The 19006-nt window shown below is 45.7% G+C and overlaps 1 protein-coding gene across 5 annotated transcripts in view; it reads right to left on the bottom strand.

Annotated features, from left to right (window-relative positions):
* Window positions 1-19006, bottom strand: part of DZIP1L (DAZ interacting zinc finger protein 1 like) — a 48754-nt gene that overhangs the window by 7464 nt on the left and 22284 nt on the right. For 4 of the 5 annotated variants that reach the window (XM_067033721.1, XM_067033722.1, XM_059065172.2 and 1 more), the window contains 6 exons: window positions 16734-16862; window positions 10201-10263; window positions 8774-8914; window positions 6210-6240; window positions 5028-5081; window positions 1893-2026 (listed from right to left, as the gene is read on the bottom strand). In XM_067033721.1, the coding sequence (XP_066889822.1) occupies window positions 1893-2026; window positions 5028-5081; window positions 6210-6240; window positions 8774-8914; window positions 10201-10263; window positions 16734-16862 (552 nt within the window). The remainder of the gene's footprint in view (window positions 1-1892; window positions 2027-5027; window positions 5082-6209; window positions 6241-8773; window positions 8915-10200; window positions 10264-16733; window positions 16863-19006) is intronic. The other variant, XM_059065170.2, reaches the window with a different exon arrangement.

The following is a 19006-nucleotide window of genomic DNA, read 5'->3' as shown; positions in this document are numbered from 1 at the left end:
TGGAAGACCACAGAGGTTCCCCCTGGAGATGGGTTCCCCTTCTCCTTCCCTAAGCCTCTCAAAGCTGCTGCTGGCCTGGGAGTCACTGGAATCAGTGCTGGTGCTTCTGGGAGAGGAGCTGAGCATTACAGCAGGGCGAGCAGGCTGCTGAAAGCAAGGTGGGCCCAGCAAAGCACACACAGCAGGATGGTGCAAAGGGGCTACGCACCAGTCCATCGACATCAAGCATACAGGTGTAGGTGGGACATGCATCTCCACCACCTGACTGAATCCTATGGTGGGGAGACCACGGCTTGCTCTTTTTTGTATCCCCAGGCACTATCGTTATGCTGGACACATTGTCCTCCATGGCTAACAAGGTTTGAAAACATCAACTGCAAAAAAACAAAGCCAGGGACCCTTCCAAAACCTACTGGAACTTGCTTGGGCTTTTGACATCCACCTAGAACCCATGAGAAATCATCGATTAGAAAGAAATGGTTTAATCAAGTCTGAACGTAAGGCCAGAGTTAGATTGAGCAGTAGTTGAAAACAGTCAGTGAGAGGGGGCATCCTTGCTAAATTAAACCTAGGTGTCTGTTGTTGTTTTTTATCTTATTTTACTCTATACACATAGTAGTCTCAATGATGTGATGCTCAGCTGCTTTGATAACAAGGTGTGTTCTTTAATAATAGATGTCACTGGGCTTCCCCGGTGGCGCAGTGGTTGAGAATCCACCTGCCAATGCAGAGGACACGGGTTTGAGCCCTGGTCTGGGAAGGTCCCACATGCCACGGAGCAACTAATCAGCTCATGCACCGCAGCTACTGAGCCTGCGCTCTAGAGCCCGTGAGCCACAACTGCTGAGCCCGCGAGCCACAACTACTGAGCCCATGTGCCACAACTACTGAATCCCGTGCGCCTAGAGCCCGTGCTCCGCAACAAGAGAAGCCACCGCAATGAGAAGCCTGCACACCGCAGCTAGAGAAAGCCTGCGTACAGCAATGAAGACCCAACGCAGCCAAAAATAATGCCTTTCATGATAATATGCATTCTCTGGCTGAACACGGGCATGTAGGGACAATGGTGTTCAAATGCTAATTTGTACCAGAGTGTTCAGAGCCTGCTCCACCCACAGCCACCAGCTGAGTGGGCATGGCCACGTGTGCCACCGATGACGGACACTTCACCCAAGGGGCCCCTCCAAAGGCCACGCTGAACCAATTAAATTCCCTCTGTCAGAAACAGAGACACAGTCCTTTGGGGCACATATAGTCCCTGTGTCCAGGAGAAGATGGAACATCTTGTTTGATAGTTCCACGGAGACTCTATCCAATTGGAGAGGAGTAATCTGTCAAAGTAATATCCACATACTGTCCACCATCACACCTGGACCTTCAAGCTAAGGCACATCCCCTTATTATTCATTCCTATAGCATCCAATACCTCTCTTGCAGAGCATTTCTCACAATGGTAAGTTATTAAATTTCTGGACAATCATTGTTTAATACCTGAGTTCCCTACCATCTGTAAACTCCATGAAAAAAATGGTCAGTTCTGTCTAATTCATCACTGTATTCTCAGCATCTAGTACAAAGGTGCTCAGTAAATATTTGTTGAATATGTGAACAACAACAACAAAATAGAGACGCAGAAGAAAGTAGGCAACGAGTGGAGAGCACGGAGAAGTCAGGACACAGGGTGACATCTCAGGAAGCCATTGGAGGAGACAGAGAAGGGACCACAGTGCCAGCTGGGCAGGTTTATTTTCCTGGATACCAAAGGTGCCCCACTGGAACAAATAAGATGAGTAAGCTTACAATGTAAAGAACAATCGAGCCTTTGTCGGTTTAAGAATGCCCTGTGTCTAAACGGTAGGTACCGGCCCTGCCACAGTGGGCCTGGAACTCACTCGCTTTACCCCCATGCCTTCCAGCTTCTCCGCCAGGGTGTCCTCCAGGACTGGCCTGAACTGCTTCAGCAAGGTGGGGTTTCGACTGAGAGCTGCCAGCACCTTCTGCTGTCCGCTGCGGGAGTCCTCCAGCTCTGCAGCACAAGACAACCCCCAAGGTCAGCCTGGGTGCCCGAAACCTCTACTCCCAAAGCCACACCGCACCCAGCCAGGGATCCTGGTCTCCAGCCTGTGCACCCAGGGCCACCAATCCCCTCTGAGTGTCCATCCCCGGGTCCTTCTCCTCCTGGGAACCACTGCTGCAGACCCCCTACCCACCTTCAGCAACCTCATCCCCTGCCGGTCTGGACCTCCAAGATCTCGCTCGGTCCTGTCCCAGGTTAACTGAGAGATTTCAGGCTCTTGACTCACACTTGAGTCCTGACAGCAGTTTGTTCCCTGGGCTCTGGTCTTCGCGCCCCCCGCCCCCCGCCCCAGTTTTACTGAGATATAATTGACATACAGCACTGTATAAGTTTAAGATGTACAACATAATGATTTGGCTTACATGCATGATGTATATGGTGGACAGATAGCTCCCTGCTCCCCCCGGCTTTACTGCCTAAATCAGGCGTTCTTCCTCCAGTCGTATACATCAGAACTGCCTGGGTTTGAAGTGCACATTCCCTGGCCCCATCCTCCAGAGAGTCTGATGCCATAGGTCTGGGGAAGGGCCCTGGAACCTGCATTTTAACTCGCCCAGATGATTCTGATGGAGGTGAGCCACAGACTGCACCTTGAGAAATACCGACCCAGAGGGTAACAAAATAAGCAATTACAATGAAATGTGATACCTGCTACAAAGGGGCCATCCTGGCTGAGTCAGGGAAGGCCTCCCAGAAGTGCTCTTCAGGTCCAATGCCGGGGGCCACTGTGGTTACAGGTGGACCAGCCTTTTGATTCACTCAGTAGACGTTTACTGACAAGTAATATGGAACTTGAACAGGCCAGTGCTGAGGACACTAAAGAAAACCCTCAAGGAGCTCACGGTCAAGGTGATGGCCTTAACCCTGGCTGCCTATCTGAATCACCTGGGCTCCGTCCCAAGCTAATTAAATCAGAATCTCGGAGGGTGGGCCCCAGGCCTTAAGATCTATTTGTGAAGCTCCCCAGACCTAACAACAGCCATGTCTGAGAACCAGCTGTTCTAGAGCAGCGGTTCCCAAAGTGTGAGCCACGGCATCGGCACCCCCTGTCACTTATTAGAAAGGCAGCTTCTCAGATCCCAGTCCAACCTACTGAATCAAAAATCCTGGAGGTAGGTCCCAGCAAGCTGTGTTTTAACAAGCCCCACACTGCCCCTCAGGGTTGACGCTCTTCCATAAAGTTTGCACAGGGCATGAGCCCCAATTTTGGCTGCATGTTGAAATCACCTGTGGAGCTTTAAGTACTACTGATGCCTGGGACGCCCCTCACCGCATGTTGTGATTTAGGTAGTGGGGGACTGGCATGGTCCTCCAGAGCGCTGCAGGCAGCCTGGGAGATTCCTAGTGTGCAGCCGGTTGCAGAGAACCGCGGCCCCTGCAGCGGTCCTCCAACTAGAGCAAGCCCAAGAATGCCCTGGAGGGCGGCTGCAGACAGAGATGGCTGGGCCCTGCCCCAGAAGTTCTGATTCAGTCTGTGTGGCACGGGGCTGAGAATTTGAAAATTTTGCATTTCTAATAAGTTCCCAAGGGATACTGCTCTGCTGGTCTGGGACTAGGAGAAGTAGACAAGCAAGTGAAGAGGTACAGCACAGCCTGACAAAGGTCTGGGTCCTGTCTGCAACAGGATGGGGCATGGAGGGGGTGGGGAGAGGTGTCCCTAACTCGCCCTTCTCAGCCTCCTCCTCCTCGAACTCTATGCCCTCATTGGAGGATTTGGTTCATCCCCACTGTGGACCTTGTGTTACTCAAGGTTACATGTAACTCTAATTTTTTTGCTACTATATCCCAAGGTTAAATGCACTGGGTGGGGAGGGAGGTAGCAGAGGACTGATTAGGTAAATTTAGGTTCATCCATCCAATGGAATGCTGCGAAGTCCTGAAAAATTAATGCAGCAGCTCTATATAAAGGGATTGGAAATGAATTCCCAGATATGTTGTTAAGCAATAACCACAGAAAAATATGTATTCTGTGCTCCCGTTTAGGAAAAAGGAAAAGAATGCATACATCTATGTGCCTGTGTTTGCACCAAGTATCTCTGGAAAGATGCGTGACAAACCATTAACAACGGAATCTCTGGGCAGAGACTGGATGGCCCGGCAGTAGGGAGACCTACTTCTCACTGTGCACCCTTTTGCTTTTCTTTCCTTCTCCCTTCCTTCCTTCCTTCCTTTTTTTTTTTTTTTTTGGTCAAAAGCATAGATTACTGTCTCAAAAGTAAACTATTACATTATAAAACACCCCACGATGAACTATTTGGTGACACCAATAAAACCCTCTCCTGGGTGCACCTGTTGGGTTGCTCTGGGATTGTCACATCACAGCCTGGCTGGGCAGGCAGGCCTGGTCAGCAGGTTGGCTGTGAGCTCTCTGATCTTTCCTGGGAGCTCCTTCTCCCTGACCCTCTCAAGAGAGTCTTTTTCACTTCTCCTTTGCATTCCCTGGAAACATCTGGTTGAGAGCTCGGCAAACGGAGTGAATAAAAGCAGCAGGTACCCAGGGCTCTCTAGAGGGCGCTGAGGAGGATTCCTGCACATCAGTTAGGTCCTGTGTGATCTGTCTGCAGCACGCTCGCCATGCAGAATAAAACCACAAAGGTCATTTTAAGCCAGCGCAGGGAGGCTGCATCCACTGCTCTGGGTAGTACCAGGCAAGCGGTGGGGCAGGCACCAGGGACAGGCTATGCAGCAGACACCGCACCAAATCCTGACTCCACCCCCTGCTGGCTCTGTGACTCTGGGAAAGTCACTGACCCTCTCTGAGCCTGGGTGAACGAGCAGGCTGCACGTTAGTACCTGTGTGTAATGTGCCTGGCAAGCACAAAGTGCTTAAGAAAAATTTATTTCATGTCCCTAGTTCCCTTGCCCCAGCCTCAGGTAGCCAGATCCAGTTAAGTAGGGACAAACTAAACAATGAAGAGGGCAGCCCCCAGGGAAGAAAATGGAGCCTCACCTTCCTCGGAAGAGTCCTCCTCTGTGTCCACAGCCTTCGGGCCCTTGCGGATCCCTGAGGAAAGCAGGAGCATTTAGTGTCTCCAATGCCTTGGACCCCATCCCCGCCTTAGAGAAAAGCACAGGACAGCGTGTGAGTGCTGGTCAGACACAGCAAGCCCCCGAGTCGGTTCTCTAGCAGAGAGAGGCAGGATGGGGCAGCGGTCACAACCACGGACCCTGGAGGCAGAAAGATCAGAGTCCACATTCCAGCTCTGCCCCCTAGCTAGCTGCACAGGACACGGTAAGTCCTTGAACTTCTCTAAGCCTCAGGCTCCTCATCCAGAAAGTGAGGACAATAATACCCACCCCATGTTAAATCATGGGGACAATGGATTTGAAGTCCATGGCACACAGCTCCTATTAATGGCACACACCCCAGCCCCAGCACCCAGGAGATCAAGGCCATCGGAATAGCGCCTCTCTGAACTGGCTGCGAGGCTGGGAAAGAAATGTCTAGCCTCGAGGTAGGGGACGTGGGAGATGTGTGGGTCTGCAAGGAGAGGCAGAAGGGAAGCTACAGGCACAGGGCAGCGGAGGCGGGGTGCAGTAGAAGGGTCAGGTCTCATAAGCAGGAGCGGTCCCCCTGTAGGTTGCTGTCGACCTTTAGACGCCAGCGCCTGTGTCTGTCAGACACACACAAGCACGCACACCGGCACGCCGAGTATCAAAGAGGAGGAGGGCATACACTCCAGACGGGCCACATTCACACGGATTCGCAGAGATTTGGGGTCAGCTCGCTACAAGCTGGAAACGAGGTAAAGCTGGATGGAACTGAATCACAGGCATGGTGAATTAGAAAGAGCCTGTTCAGGGGCCCTGCCTGCTCCATCCATCACTGCCCCCAACATCCTCAGTCCCCGCTCCCACCTCACGTCTCCATCGTCCTACAGAGAAGAGCAGGCCAGGCAAGAAACCCTGCCAGCTGCATGGTACGCCTTCAGCGCAGACCTGGGCTGGAGCCCTGTCTGTCCCAGAAACAAACGTCTTCTCACCCTCCCCCACCCAGCCAGAGAGCCTGACACTACAGGTCCCTGAGCTGCTGCCATCAGCTTCGTCCTATACATTGACGGGTGGGGGACAAGAGACAGGAGAGGCCAAGACGACAGCCACGATTGTTACAAACCTCCCCGTACAGACTTACCCTCCACCTTCCTGAGAGACATGGTCTGGATCTGCAAAGATGTGGAAGAGAGCAGGTTACAGCCAGCAGGGGACTCTGCTGTGAGCGGTGGCTCTGCCTAGTTCTGTGAAGAAGGGACGGCCAGTGTTTCCATGCCAACCACGGGGAACTGGAGGGAGCTCAGAGTACTCTGCCCCAGCCCCTCAATGGCACCAAGGGTGAACAGCAGCAACCAAGATGGCACCATGCTCCACTGTCCCTTGGTGCGGAGACAAGAATGCCCCTCTTCAGAGAGGGACTGTGGTTTGAAGGGCAGCAGCCCCATGCAAGCAGAGGGGGGCAGGCACACGGGCAGTACTGTCGGTATAATTGGTGGAAATCAGCCAGGGCAAGGGAGGCTCCCCTCCTGCGATGTGGGCATCTGAGCTGAGTGCCCCATGGGAGGGAGGAGGCATGATGTGGACAGTCACCGACTCTCTGCTCAACCTCTCTTTTCCAGGAAGTGCTTCTTCTTCCTCCTTCCACATAGTGGCAGACAGGACAGCCCCTTGTGGCACTGAGTCCCCCACACCACAGCCAGGTTTGGGCAGAGAATTCTGGACTGGTAACATGTGAATTCAAGAGCTCTTGCCAGCCAGCTGGTTTGAGTTTGGGTTGTCACTGTTTATTTGTTTGCTTGTTTGTTTTGCCATGTAGGGCAGACATGGGGTGGAAGCTGACCTTGAGTAAAAGAAAAAATCGAAGCAGATACAGAGAAAGGAACAGAGACACACAGCAGAGGAAAACTCCTGACTACACTCATGTCTCTGGTCCCAGTTTATTCCTAGATTTGGCTGCACTCCTGCCTCGAGCTCTCTGAGACACCCTGTCTACCCTTATGAGAAATCCCCTCTTTTGCTTAGGCTTGAGTTGTTTTTCATTACCTACTGATGAAGGACTCATCCAACGTCCATTTCTAACTATTCCTCCTTTGCTTACCTCTACCCTAGAAAGTATAAAACTAATTATTCCCTTTCTAACCTTCCTTGCAACTACAGTTGCCCATATAACACAGCTTTGAACAGCAAAATATAAGTAGAAGTCTTGGGAAAGAGCCTTTTCATCAACTGTTTCCATTGGATGTGACTGTGATGGTTGGGGCTATGGCAGCCATCTTGCAACTATGAGAGTCAAGCATGAGAACAAAAGTCAATATGCTGAAGATGGTAATTTTAAAAAAGAAAAAAAGAAAAAAAAAACAGAGTCTGGGTTTCCAATGGCATAATCTTGCAGCTAAACCAAGGCCATCAACTGTCACCTCTTTTGGTGTTACAATAAAAATAAACCCCTGTTAACCTATTCTGCTATGTTTAGCCAGTGGGTTCCTAACTGAAACATGTGCAAACAAGAGTTCTGAGTAACATAAGGAGGAAACCTCCAGACTGGACCTGAGGCGGCCAGAGCTGCGAAGAGTTAAGTGTGTTGGGGGAGAAACAGTAAAAAGAAAAGCAGCAGGGCCATGGGTTAATAAGATATGTTGATGGTGAAGTATAGCTGGGAGAACAGAAAGGCACGAATAGCAAGAGGTACAGGAACAGTGGATTAGACAGTGACAAAAAAATGGGTGCTCAGCCCAGGGAAGCTGTGTGGAGGGTGGTATCAGACCCATGGCAAAGGACCTGAGGCCACAGGAGGGCCCAGCTGGGGATAGATACTCGTCTCCACCGACCTGGGGCTCAGATGGGGGAGCTGAGCCCAGGCTGGGCAGACAGTGATCTGCATTAGTTGAAGGGTCACAGGGGCCAGTTCTAGGAGAGGGTGCTTAGTGAGTGACGCCTTTTCATCACACTAGTTTACCTGACAACTTCATCAGAGGCAGTCAATTTATGAAAAAGGAATTAGTTAAGAAATGACGTCTGAGAACACAGTGAAAGGGGCACATGCTTTGCATTCCACCTGCCTGGAGGGTTGAATCTCACCCCTGTCATTTATAACGTGCCCCGTGTGGACTCGAGCGAGGTGCTTAACTTCTCCTGCCTGTTTCATCATCTGTCAAATGAAGATGGGGAGAAGGTAATGTCTGCCTTGAAGGGCAGCCCTGAGGCTTACACGGAGGAATAAGCAAAGTATCAAGCAGGTGCTGGCCCTCATACGGTCTCTGGTGGTACCGTGAACCCACTAACACAGGACAGCAGGCACGTTTTCAGCATCCTCATCACTTTCTGCCCCTCAGATCTGAGGACTCGGGCTTCCCTGGTGGCGCAGTGGTTGAGAGTCCGCCTGCCGATGCAGGGGACACGGGTTCGTGCCCCGGTCCGGGAAGATCCCACGTGCCGCGGAGCGGCTGGGCCCATGAGCCATGGCCGCTGAGCCTGAGCGTCCGGAGCCTGTGCTCCGCAACGGGAGAGGCCACGACAGTGAGAGGCCCGCGTACCACAAAAAAAAAAAAAAAAAAAAGAAAGAAAAAAAATCTGAGGACTCTTCTCTCTCCTCAAAGAGTCTGACTAATGAGACTAGTGTTGATAAGTCCAGAAGAATCTAAGGAAATCCTTGCAGAAAAGAGTCCTAGGGCTCCAGGTCCTGGCTGGGAGGAGGTACACACCTACCATCTCCTCCTGGGAGGCGATGAGCCTGGTTTGTTCCTGGAGCTGGGCGCGAAGGGCAGTGATCTGGCGCTGGGCCTGGATAGCTGCTTTCCTCTGATCCTGAGACAGGGAGGCCTGGAGCCTCTCGTTCTGCTCCTGCAGCTGGTGGCACAGGATGGTCGGTCAGTCACATGTCTGCGGGGACCTCTGAGTGCCCAGTGCCTGCAGGGCCTGCACCTGTAGGCAAACTCTGGTCGGGGTTTCACCTGAAGCAGGTGGAGTGTTTCCAGACCTGGGCAGGTGGATTTCTTTTTTTTTTTTTTCCAGGTGGCTTTCTAACAACACTGACTTCCTTCCCATTTGAGAACATTTCAAGTGGTGCCTGAGGAGAAGTGAGAATTGAATGCAGGCCCCTAAGGTCAGGGCAAAAGGCTCCCTGTCAGGTGTGCCACCCACTGAAGGACAGTCAGGTAAGTTGAGGTCATTTGAAAATCGTCAAATGGATGTTTTTAGGTGAAGACAAAAGGTGAAGGAGATGCGGTCTAAGAGCAGAGAGAAAAATGACACTATTTTTAAATAAAACCTCTGATGTAAGAGCAGAGAGAAAATGACGCTATTTGTTTATTTTTGCATAAAGAACCTCTAGAAGAATACAAGAAAGCAATAAAGTGGTCACCTGTGGGGTGGGTGGCGGGGACAGGTAGATGGAAACGGAGCGGAAGTGAGACTTTACTCCATGTATCTTAATATAGTTCTTCTGCTTTTGGAACAAACTTGAATGCATTTCCCATTTTTAAATGTTTCAGATAAGATAAACCCATCAGATGGGAATTACTGGAACGGGGGGAATCCATCCTGAGCCAGACTCAGACCTAAGCACCTTCACCTTCTGAGCTTTCTGCAGAAGAACCTGGGGCTCCTGTTAACCGGCTTCCTCCTCCACTTGCCTCCTCGTCAGGGACATTTTTAGAGAAGCTGTTTTCTCTGCCCTGACGCCTGCTGCTATCTGTCCACTGGTCTCAGTGTCTGAACCCTTCTATTTGAGCTGCCCGTGAATTATCACCGAGGTCCACAGCCACCGGGGTCTCTCCTGGTTGGAGTTTCAGAGGAGGACCCAAACACAGAATGACCAGGCAGCTCGCTGAGTTTTACATCACAACCCTTCTTGGAGCACCTTACAGGGTCACTGCAGAGGAAATCACAGAGAAAGGATGTGTTGGATTCATAAGAGAAGACCTGGAGGCCCCTGCTCCCTGCCAGGGAAGCTGCTGTCTGGGTGGCCGACCCCTCTGTGTATTGATGGGGGTCAGCAGCCAGGAACAGTATCAGCAAAAAATTATTATCTGCCAACCAGTTCAAGGGGGCGGGGGTGCCGAAGGATGGGAAGCTGAAGGATGAGAGGAGGTCGTGGGAAACCAGGCTCCCCAAAATGGCCCAGTGAGACCTACCTCTCTCTTCTGAGCTGCATGCTCTTCCTGCAATGCCTTCATTTTTCTCTTCCATTCTGTTTTCTGAAAAAGATTAAATGCTTATCGAGTGAGCCCCTCTAGATATTAAAATATACTATAAAGCTACACGAGTAGTAGAAAACCCAGACAAAGATGGGGGAAAAAATGGAATCTTAGTCTGGGGGAAGATGGATTATTGACAAATGGTGTTCAAACAAGTAGTTAACTGCCTGAAAAAAGAATATGAACTTGGATGCTTATTTCATATCTTAAACGAAAATAAATTCTAGGTGGTCAAAGATTTCAACTTGAAACATGTAAGTGACGTCAGCAAGATGATGGACCACGAGGTTTCAGCTCTCAAAACACCCACAGATGAGACCTTTATGGGAGACTGGGAATCCAGCTGAGAGGTCCCAGCACCTCGGTGAAGCAAAAAAACCAAAGAATAGACACACTGAAGAGGGGAAGAAGAACAGTTTTCACCTCACCTGTGTCACCCCTCACCCAAGGCGGCACAGTTCAATGCCAAGAGAGACCCACTCAGCCCACAATCTCTCCCATGGGGAAAGTGAGAGCAAGTGAGCACCCAACTGCCCCAGCCTTGAAGGATGCTGCCCAGGAGGCCCACTTCTGCCTCACCCCACCCAGAACTGAGGGAATCAGCACAGCTGACTCGGTTTTTGGTACTGGCATACGGATCTCAACACCAGCTTTAGATCCTACTGGCTAGCTTGTGGGCAGTGGAAGGTGTGGAGGAGGAAAAGTAAAAGTGTAGACTATTTGTATGCAATCAAAGTTAAGTTGTTTTTGGCTTAAAGCAGAGTGCTGTAAATATAAGATGTTTTATATAATCTAATACTAATCACAAAGAAAAAACCTGTAGCAGATATGCAAAGATAAAGGAATCAAAGCATACCATGACAGAAAAATCATCAATTCACAAATGAAGACAGCAAGAGGAAAAGAAAGGGACAAAGTAACTACAGAACAGTCTGAAAACCATTAACAAAATGGCAATAGAAAATCCTTACCTATCAGTAATTACTTTAAATTTAAATGGATTAAATTCTCCAACCAAAAGATCAAAAGTGGCGAAATGGATTTTTAAAAAAAGATCCAACTGTGTGCTGCGTACAAGAGACTCAGGTTAGCTTTCAGGACACACATAGGCTGAAACTGAGGGGATGAGAGAAGACATTTCATGCTAATGGTAAACAAAAGAGAACAGGGTACCTACACTTATATCAGACAAAATAACTTTAAGTCAAAAACTTACTAGAGACAAAGAAGGTCACTACATATTGATAAAGGGATCAATTCATCAAGAGGATATAACGACTGTAAATATACAGTCAGCCCTCCATATCCATAGGTTCAACATCTGTATATTCCACGTCCATGGATTTAACCAACCATGGATTGAAAATATTTGGAAAAAAGTTCCAGGAAATTCCAAAAAGCAAAACTTGAATTTGCCTCATGCTGGCAACTATTTACATAGCATTTACATTGTATTACAATATTTACAACTAGTTACATAGAATTTACATTGTATTAGGTATTATAAGTAATTAGAAGTAATCTACAGATGATGTAGAGTATATGGGAGGATGTGCAAAACATAAGGGACTTGAGTATCTGAGAATTTTGGTATCCATACCGGGTCTGGAACCAATCTCCTATGAATGGATACTGAGGGACAACTATATACTCACCCAACATAGGAGCACCTAAATATATAAAGCAAATATTAACAGAACTGAAGGGAGAAATAGATAGTAATACAGTAATAGTAGGGGATTTTAATACTCCACTTTCAACAATGGATATATCATCCAGACAGAAAATCAATAAGTAAACAATGGACTTGAACAGCACTATAGACCAAGTGTACTGAACAGACATACATAGAACATCCCATCCAAGTAGCAGAGTACACATTCTCCTCAAATGCCCAAAGAACATTCCCCAGGACAGATCACACATTAGCCCACAAAACAAGTCTTGCCAATTTAAGCTTGAAATCATATCAAGTTAATCTTTTCCAACCACAATGCTATGAAACTAGATATCAATAATAGGAGAGAAACAGGATAATTTACAAATGTGTAGCTATTAAACAATACATTCCTGAACAAAGAAGAAATCAAAAGAGAAGCAAAAGAATAAAAAACTTGTGACAAACAAAAATGGAAACGCAACATACCAAAACTTCTGGGATGCAGCAAAAGCAGTTCTGCAAGGGAAGTTTACAGTCATAAAATTTTACATTAAGAAAAAGGAAAGATCTCAAATAAATATCCTAACTTTATACCCCTAGGACCTAGAAAAAGAAGAATAAACTAAACCCAAAGTTAGCAAAAGGCAGGAAGTAATAAAGAGTAGATAGACATAAATGAAATAGAGAATAGAAAAACAATAGACAAGATCAACAAAAGTAAGAGTTAGTTTTTGAAAAGATAAACAAAATTGACAAATCCTTCGCTAGATTAAGAAAAAGAGAGAAGTCTCAAACATATAAAATCAGAAATAAAAGAGAAGACACTACAACTGTTATCACAGAAATGCAAAGGATTACAAGAGATGTCTATAAACAGTTACACACCAATAAATTGGATAACCTAGAAAAAATAGACAAGTTCCTAGAAACATACAACCAACCAAGACTGAATCATAAAAAAATAGAAAATCTGAACAGACCAATAATGAGTAGGGAGATTGAATCAGTGGTCAAAAACCTCCCACTAAAGAAAATCCCAGAACTGGATGGCTTCACTGGTAAATTTTACCAAATGTTTAAAGAATTAATGCAAATTCTTCTCAAATTCTTCCCAAAAATTGAAGAGGAAAAAACTTCCAAACACATTTTATGAGGCCAGTATTACCCTTGTCAAATGCCAGAGGATATTACAAGAAAAAAAATTATAGGCCAATATCCTTAATGAACATAGACGCAAAAATACTCAACAAAATACAAGCACATTAAAAGGATCATACAACATGATCAAGTAGGATTCATCCCCAGGATACAAGAATGGTTCAACATATACAAATCAATACATGTGATACACTACATTAACAAAATAAAGGATAAAACTATATGATCATTTCAATAGATGTAGAAAAAGCATTGGACAAAATTCAATATCCTTTTATGATAAAAAAAACTCTCATCAAAGTGTGTATAGAAGGAATATACCTCAACATAATAAAGGCCATATATATGACAAGCCCAAAGGTAAGATCATACTCAACAGTGAAAAGCTGAACACTTTTCCTCCAAGATCAGGAACAAGACAAGAATGTTCACTCTCACCATTCTTATTCAACATGGTACTGGAAGTCCTAGCCAGAGCACTGAGACAAGAAAAAGAAATAAAAGGCATCCAAATTGGGAAGGAAGAAGTAAAATTATCTGTTTGCAGATGAGATGACTGATGACCTTACAAATGGAAAATCCTAAAGACTCCACCAAAAAAAAAAAAAAAACCTGTTAGGATAAACAAATTTGGTAAAGTTGCAGGATACAAAATCAGCATGCAAAAATCAGTTGTATTTCTCTACACTAAAAACAAACTATCCAAAAAAGAAATTAAGAAAACTATCCCATTTAAAATAGCATCAAAATCAATTAAATATAGGAATAAATTTATCCAAGGGGTGAAAGAGCTATACAGTGCAAACTATAAAACGTCAATTAAATAAATTGTAGAGGACAAATAAATGAAAAGATATCCCATGCTCATGGATTGGAAGACTATTGTTAAAATACCCATACTACCCAAAACAATTTACATATTCAAAGCAACCGTATCAACATTTTAATGTCATTTTTCACAGAAATAGAAAAAAATCCTAAAATTCATGTGAAAGCACAAAAGACCCCAAATAGCCAAACCAATCTTGAGCAAGAAGACAAACTAGAGGCATCACTTCCTGATTTCAAATTATATTACAAAGCTACAGTGATTAAAATAGTATGGTACTGGCATAAAAACAGACACACAGACCAATGGAACAGAATATGAAATCCAAAATTAAACCACATATGTATGGTCAACAAATCTTCAACAAGGGCACCCAGAATACAAAATAGGAAAAGAATAGTCTCTTCAGTAAATGGTGTTGGGGAAAATGGATATCCACATGCAAAAGAATGAAATTGGACCAATATCTTACACCATACACAAAAGCCAACTCAAAATGGATTAAAGACTTAAATGTAAGACCTGAAACCCTAAAACTCCTAGAAGAAAACAGGGACATTGATCTTGTCAATGATTTTTGGATGTGATACCAAAAGCACAGGCAACAAACAAAAGCAAAAATAAACAAATGGGGCTACAACAAACTAAAGTTTCTTTACAGAAAAGGAAACCATCAACTGATGAAAAGATGACCTATGAAATGGGAGAAAATATTTGCAAACCACGTATCTCATAAGGAGTTAATATCCAAAATACAAGGAACTCATATAACTCAACAGCAAAAACCAATCCAATTAAAAATGGACAAAAGACTTGAATAGACACTTCTCCAAAGAAGACCTACAAATAGTCAACAGGTATATGAAAATGTGCTCATCATCATTATTCAGCAGAAAAATGCAAATCAAACCACAATGAGATTATCACCTCATACCTGTCAGAATGGCTATTATTTTTAAAAGTAACAAAAGATAACAAGTGTTGGCAAGGATGTGGAGAGAAGGAAACATTTTACACTGTTGGTGGGAATGTAAATTGGTACAGTCATTATGGAAAACAGTATGGAGGCTCCTCAAAAAAATAAAAAACCAAGAGAGTTACTCATTTTCCAAGGGGAATCTCCCATGTATCCATGAGGTATACATGTTAATAAACTTGTTTGTTTTCCTCTTATTAAAAAAATTAAAAACAGAACTACCATATAATCCAGCAATCCCACTTCTTGATTTTGATTCAAAGGAATTGAAATCAGGATGTCAAAGAAATACTCACACTCCCATGTTCATTGCAGCATTATTCACAATAGCCAAAATATGGCTACACTTACCCCCAAATTCAATGAGTTATATACATTAAATATGCACAGCTTTTTTTTTTTTTTTTTTTACACGGGCCTCTCACTGTTGTGGCCTCTCCTGTTGCGGAGCACAGGCTCCGGATGCGCAGGCTCAGTGGCCATGGCTCACGGGCCTAACTGCTCCGTGGCATGTGGGATCTTCCCAGACTGGGGTACGAACCCGTGTCCCCTGCATCGGCAGGCAGACTCTCAACCACTGCGCCACCAGGGAAGCCCAAATATGCACAACTTTTTACATGTGAATCATACCTCAATAAAGTGACATGTATGAATGAATAAATGGATGAATGAATGAGCAAACAAACTAACAAAAAGAAAACACAGGAATATTTTCTTTTTGGCCACACTGCACAGCTTGTGGGATCTTAGTTGCCCGACTAGGGATCGAACCCGGGACCCTGCCAGTGGAAGAATGGAGTCCAAATCACTGTACAGCCAGGGAATTCCCATGATTATTTTCTTTTTAAATCTCAGAGTGGCCATAAACAAAAGACTGATATTCTGATCATTTTGACCACATAAACGTTATTAATTTTGTATGGTCAAGACCATGATAAACAAAGTTTAAGGATGACTAGGAAACAGGGGGAAACAGCCACAACAAGAGCAACAAAGGGTTGGTTAATTTCCATACGTTATACCAACTCACAAATTGGTAAGGAAATCAACAGAAAAAATAGGCAAAGGATGTGAAAGAGTTCATAGAAAAAGAACGGCTTTTCAAAATGTGAAACTTGAAACATCAAGCAGTGGAGACGCTTTACCTCTGCTAGTTAAATGTTAAGCTCTTACTTAACAGTCTTGGAGAGCAGAAGCAGGACATGATTGAACGACTGTGCCAACTGCCCTTCCTTGCCATGGAACTCTCAGTGATACAGACCATATGTAACTGGACTGATGTAAGGTTCATCCAGTGGAGGCCAGGCCACCCCCTCCCAGCCAATGACAGCAGATTGTGCGTAAGTCTTCGCTCCATATCCAGTGACCTCACATTAGCAGCATGAAATCAGCCATGATGCGAATATTTACACCACAGAAAATGGCAAATGCTACAAAGCAAAGCTTTTTTAGTTCCAGACAACCGGTTGTTAAGTATTTAACATCACACCATTAGACCCATGCCAAATATCTTCAAAGCCAGAAGACTGTCACACTTCCTAAGAATTGTTTTCAACTGGGTTGGAATCAAAATGAGGGCAAGGGTGTCCAGTAAGATACACTGCTGAATGTATTTTGAAAAAACTCCCAGGCAAATCTGACATTGCACACATGTATGTCACCAGCCTCACCTGAGAACCCTAAGAACCCTACTCTATGCTCTCATGAATTGGCAGAAGGTCCGAAAATATAGAACTTTGATGTCTTTCAACTTCCCTTAAAGCATAGAGCAAAACCGACAAACTCTGTTGGAAGACAGCATGGTTCTTGCCTGGCTCTGGGAAGAAAGGCATGGGGCGTCGGCTCACCTGAAGCTCCATCTTCTCCTTCAGGCCCTGGAGCTCCTGAGTCTGCCTGAGTCGTTCCTCGGGCTCCTCATCCTGCAGGGACCCGAGGTTGGACTTCATCACCTTGTGGGACTGCAGTGCCTGCAGTTTCTGAAAAGACCAGGGTACAGTATCATTCAGATGAAGATCTAATCGTGATGTTGTCTTTTATACCCGGAACAGCGTCAGAAGGGCACACCTAACCCCAACCACAAAGCCCCAACCTGAACTCACTAGGCATGCCTGCAGACATTCACACACGTTCACACTCCCTTTCACCAGTGTTCTCCTGAGAGCTCAGCCCTTGCACAGGAGAAGCAAATTCCCAAGGAAGAACAGAATTCAAGAGTGTCGTTTCCATTATGCTGAAATTCTGCTCTACTTCAAATCCGGAACTTGCCTGACAGCTTTCCCATTTCTTCCTCAGTCTCGAACAGGCTGAAGAGAATCAGACTATCTGAGCCTTGAGGAGGGTCTCAGGCACTGCAGGCCACTCCCTGAGGACTCCTGCCCCTCTTCCCACAAAGAAAACTCCTGGCTGTCACCAAGAAGGCCTGGCTTTTTACAACTTGGAGTCATGTCACCAATGCCCAGTGCTTCCCAAGCTAATAGTGTATGGTGTGAAGGAAAAGGCATGGAAAAGTGGATCAAAGACAAGGTGCCTTTCCACCCCCTTATGGTTATATTTTTAAATATATCACTACTGGGGCCTTCCCTGGTGGTGCAGTGGTTGAGAATCCGCCTGCCAATGCAGGGGACACGGGTTCGTGCCCTGGTCCGGGAGGATCCCACATGCCGCGGAGCGGCTGGGCCCGTGAGCCATGGCCGCTGAGCCTGTGTGTCTGGAGCCTGTGCTCCGCAACGGGAGAGGCCACAACAGTGAGAGGCCCGCGTACCACAAAAAAAAAAAATATATATATATATATATATATATATATATATATATATATCACTACTGCAGTGACAAAAGCAATTATCTCCATCTCTATTACTATATAAAACTCATAAGCCCTATTAAAGCTTTAGAGAACAGTTAAGTCCCTGAGTTTAACTTCTCACTCTTGCTAATCTTTAACTCATCTCAATTCCTGCTAAAGCAATACTGGGTCCAAGTGCTAACTATTCCTAAACCCCTTGAGTATTTTTGTAGAGTCAAATGCTTTATCAGATGTATGCACAACTTTCGGCCCCTGATGTGTCACTTCTGTCTTCACACTGCTGCTTATGACGCACCAGAGAGCTGGCTTTCTCGGCCAGCTCACAGCCTTCATGGTGTTTTCCTTTCAACTGGGGCAAAGTGGACTTAGTGTTTTCCACAATCACTCTAAATGGAATCTTATCTGTTTCCCCATCCCCCAGAATTTTTTCAAAAATAAATCAACAAGATAACTATCCAACTACACTGAGAATTTTGTATCCAGTTTGGTTCCTATACTTTAATAAAAGTGAAATCATAAAACGTCAGGTGAGAGGAGATAGGGGGGAGACACAAAAATACAACAGAAGCCATCCTATAGGGGAAAGGCAAAAAAAAAAAAAAAATGGATGTTCCAGTTTAGGACAGTGTGATCCAAGTTAAAAGGAAACTATGGATGGTAGTAAGAATTATGTCCTCATTTACCACAACCCAGAATTTCCTAACCAAAAGTAACCTTTTGATTTTTGAGGACACGGTTTATGAACAACAACTCCAAATACAAATCAATACCTAGGTATCTAATGTGTCTAGTCAGCGAGTACCATGTCAGGGGAAGCATGGGAGTCGGGGAGGTTCAGATGAGCTCAGAGATGATGGGTGTGGAGCTGGGGGTTAGGAGTATGATGTCCACATGGTGGAGCAGCATCTTGTCCTCCACAGATCATCCCTGTCCACCCAGGGGGGAACATTTAGGAATGGGAGGACTTGGGTCACTATCGATACACGCGCACACACACACACACACACACACACACACACTCGCACACATGCACGCACGCACACACACGCACGAACACACGCAGAGCTCTCATTGCACTCCCACCGCCTTCCATCCTTAGCTTTCCGTCTCAGGTTGAGACCACCAAGGCTCCACGCATATTCTACGACAATCCCCTTCTAGAAAAGTTGTCTAGGTGTTTCTTTAGGCAAAACATGCAATGATCATGAGAAACACTATTACACAATTCATTTTCAAATCAAGAAAAGATTCTCCTTGATGTTCAGAAGACCAATAAGAGCTAAATACATCCTGAAAATACTTCTCCTCAAACATTGT

The sequence above is a fragment of the Kogia breviceps genome, chromosome 5 (assembly GCF_026419965.1).
Source record: "Kogia breviceps isolate mKogBre1 chromosome 5, mKogBre1 haplotype 1, whole genome shotgun sequence".
In the NCBI taxonomy this organism is placed as follows: Eukaryota; Metazoa; Chordata; class Mammalia; order Artiodactyla; family Physeteridae; genus Kogia; species Kogia breviceps.
Note: the sequence above shows the minus strand (reverse complement) of the source record. Positions and strands in the feature narration are given on the sequence as shown.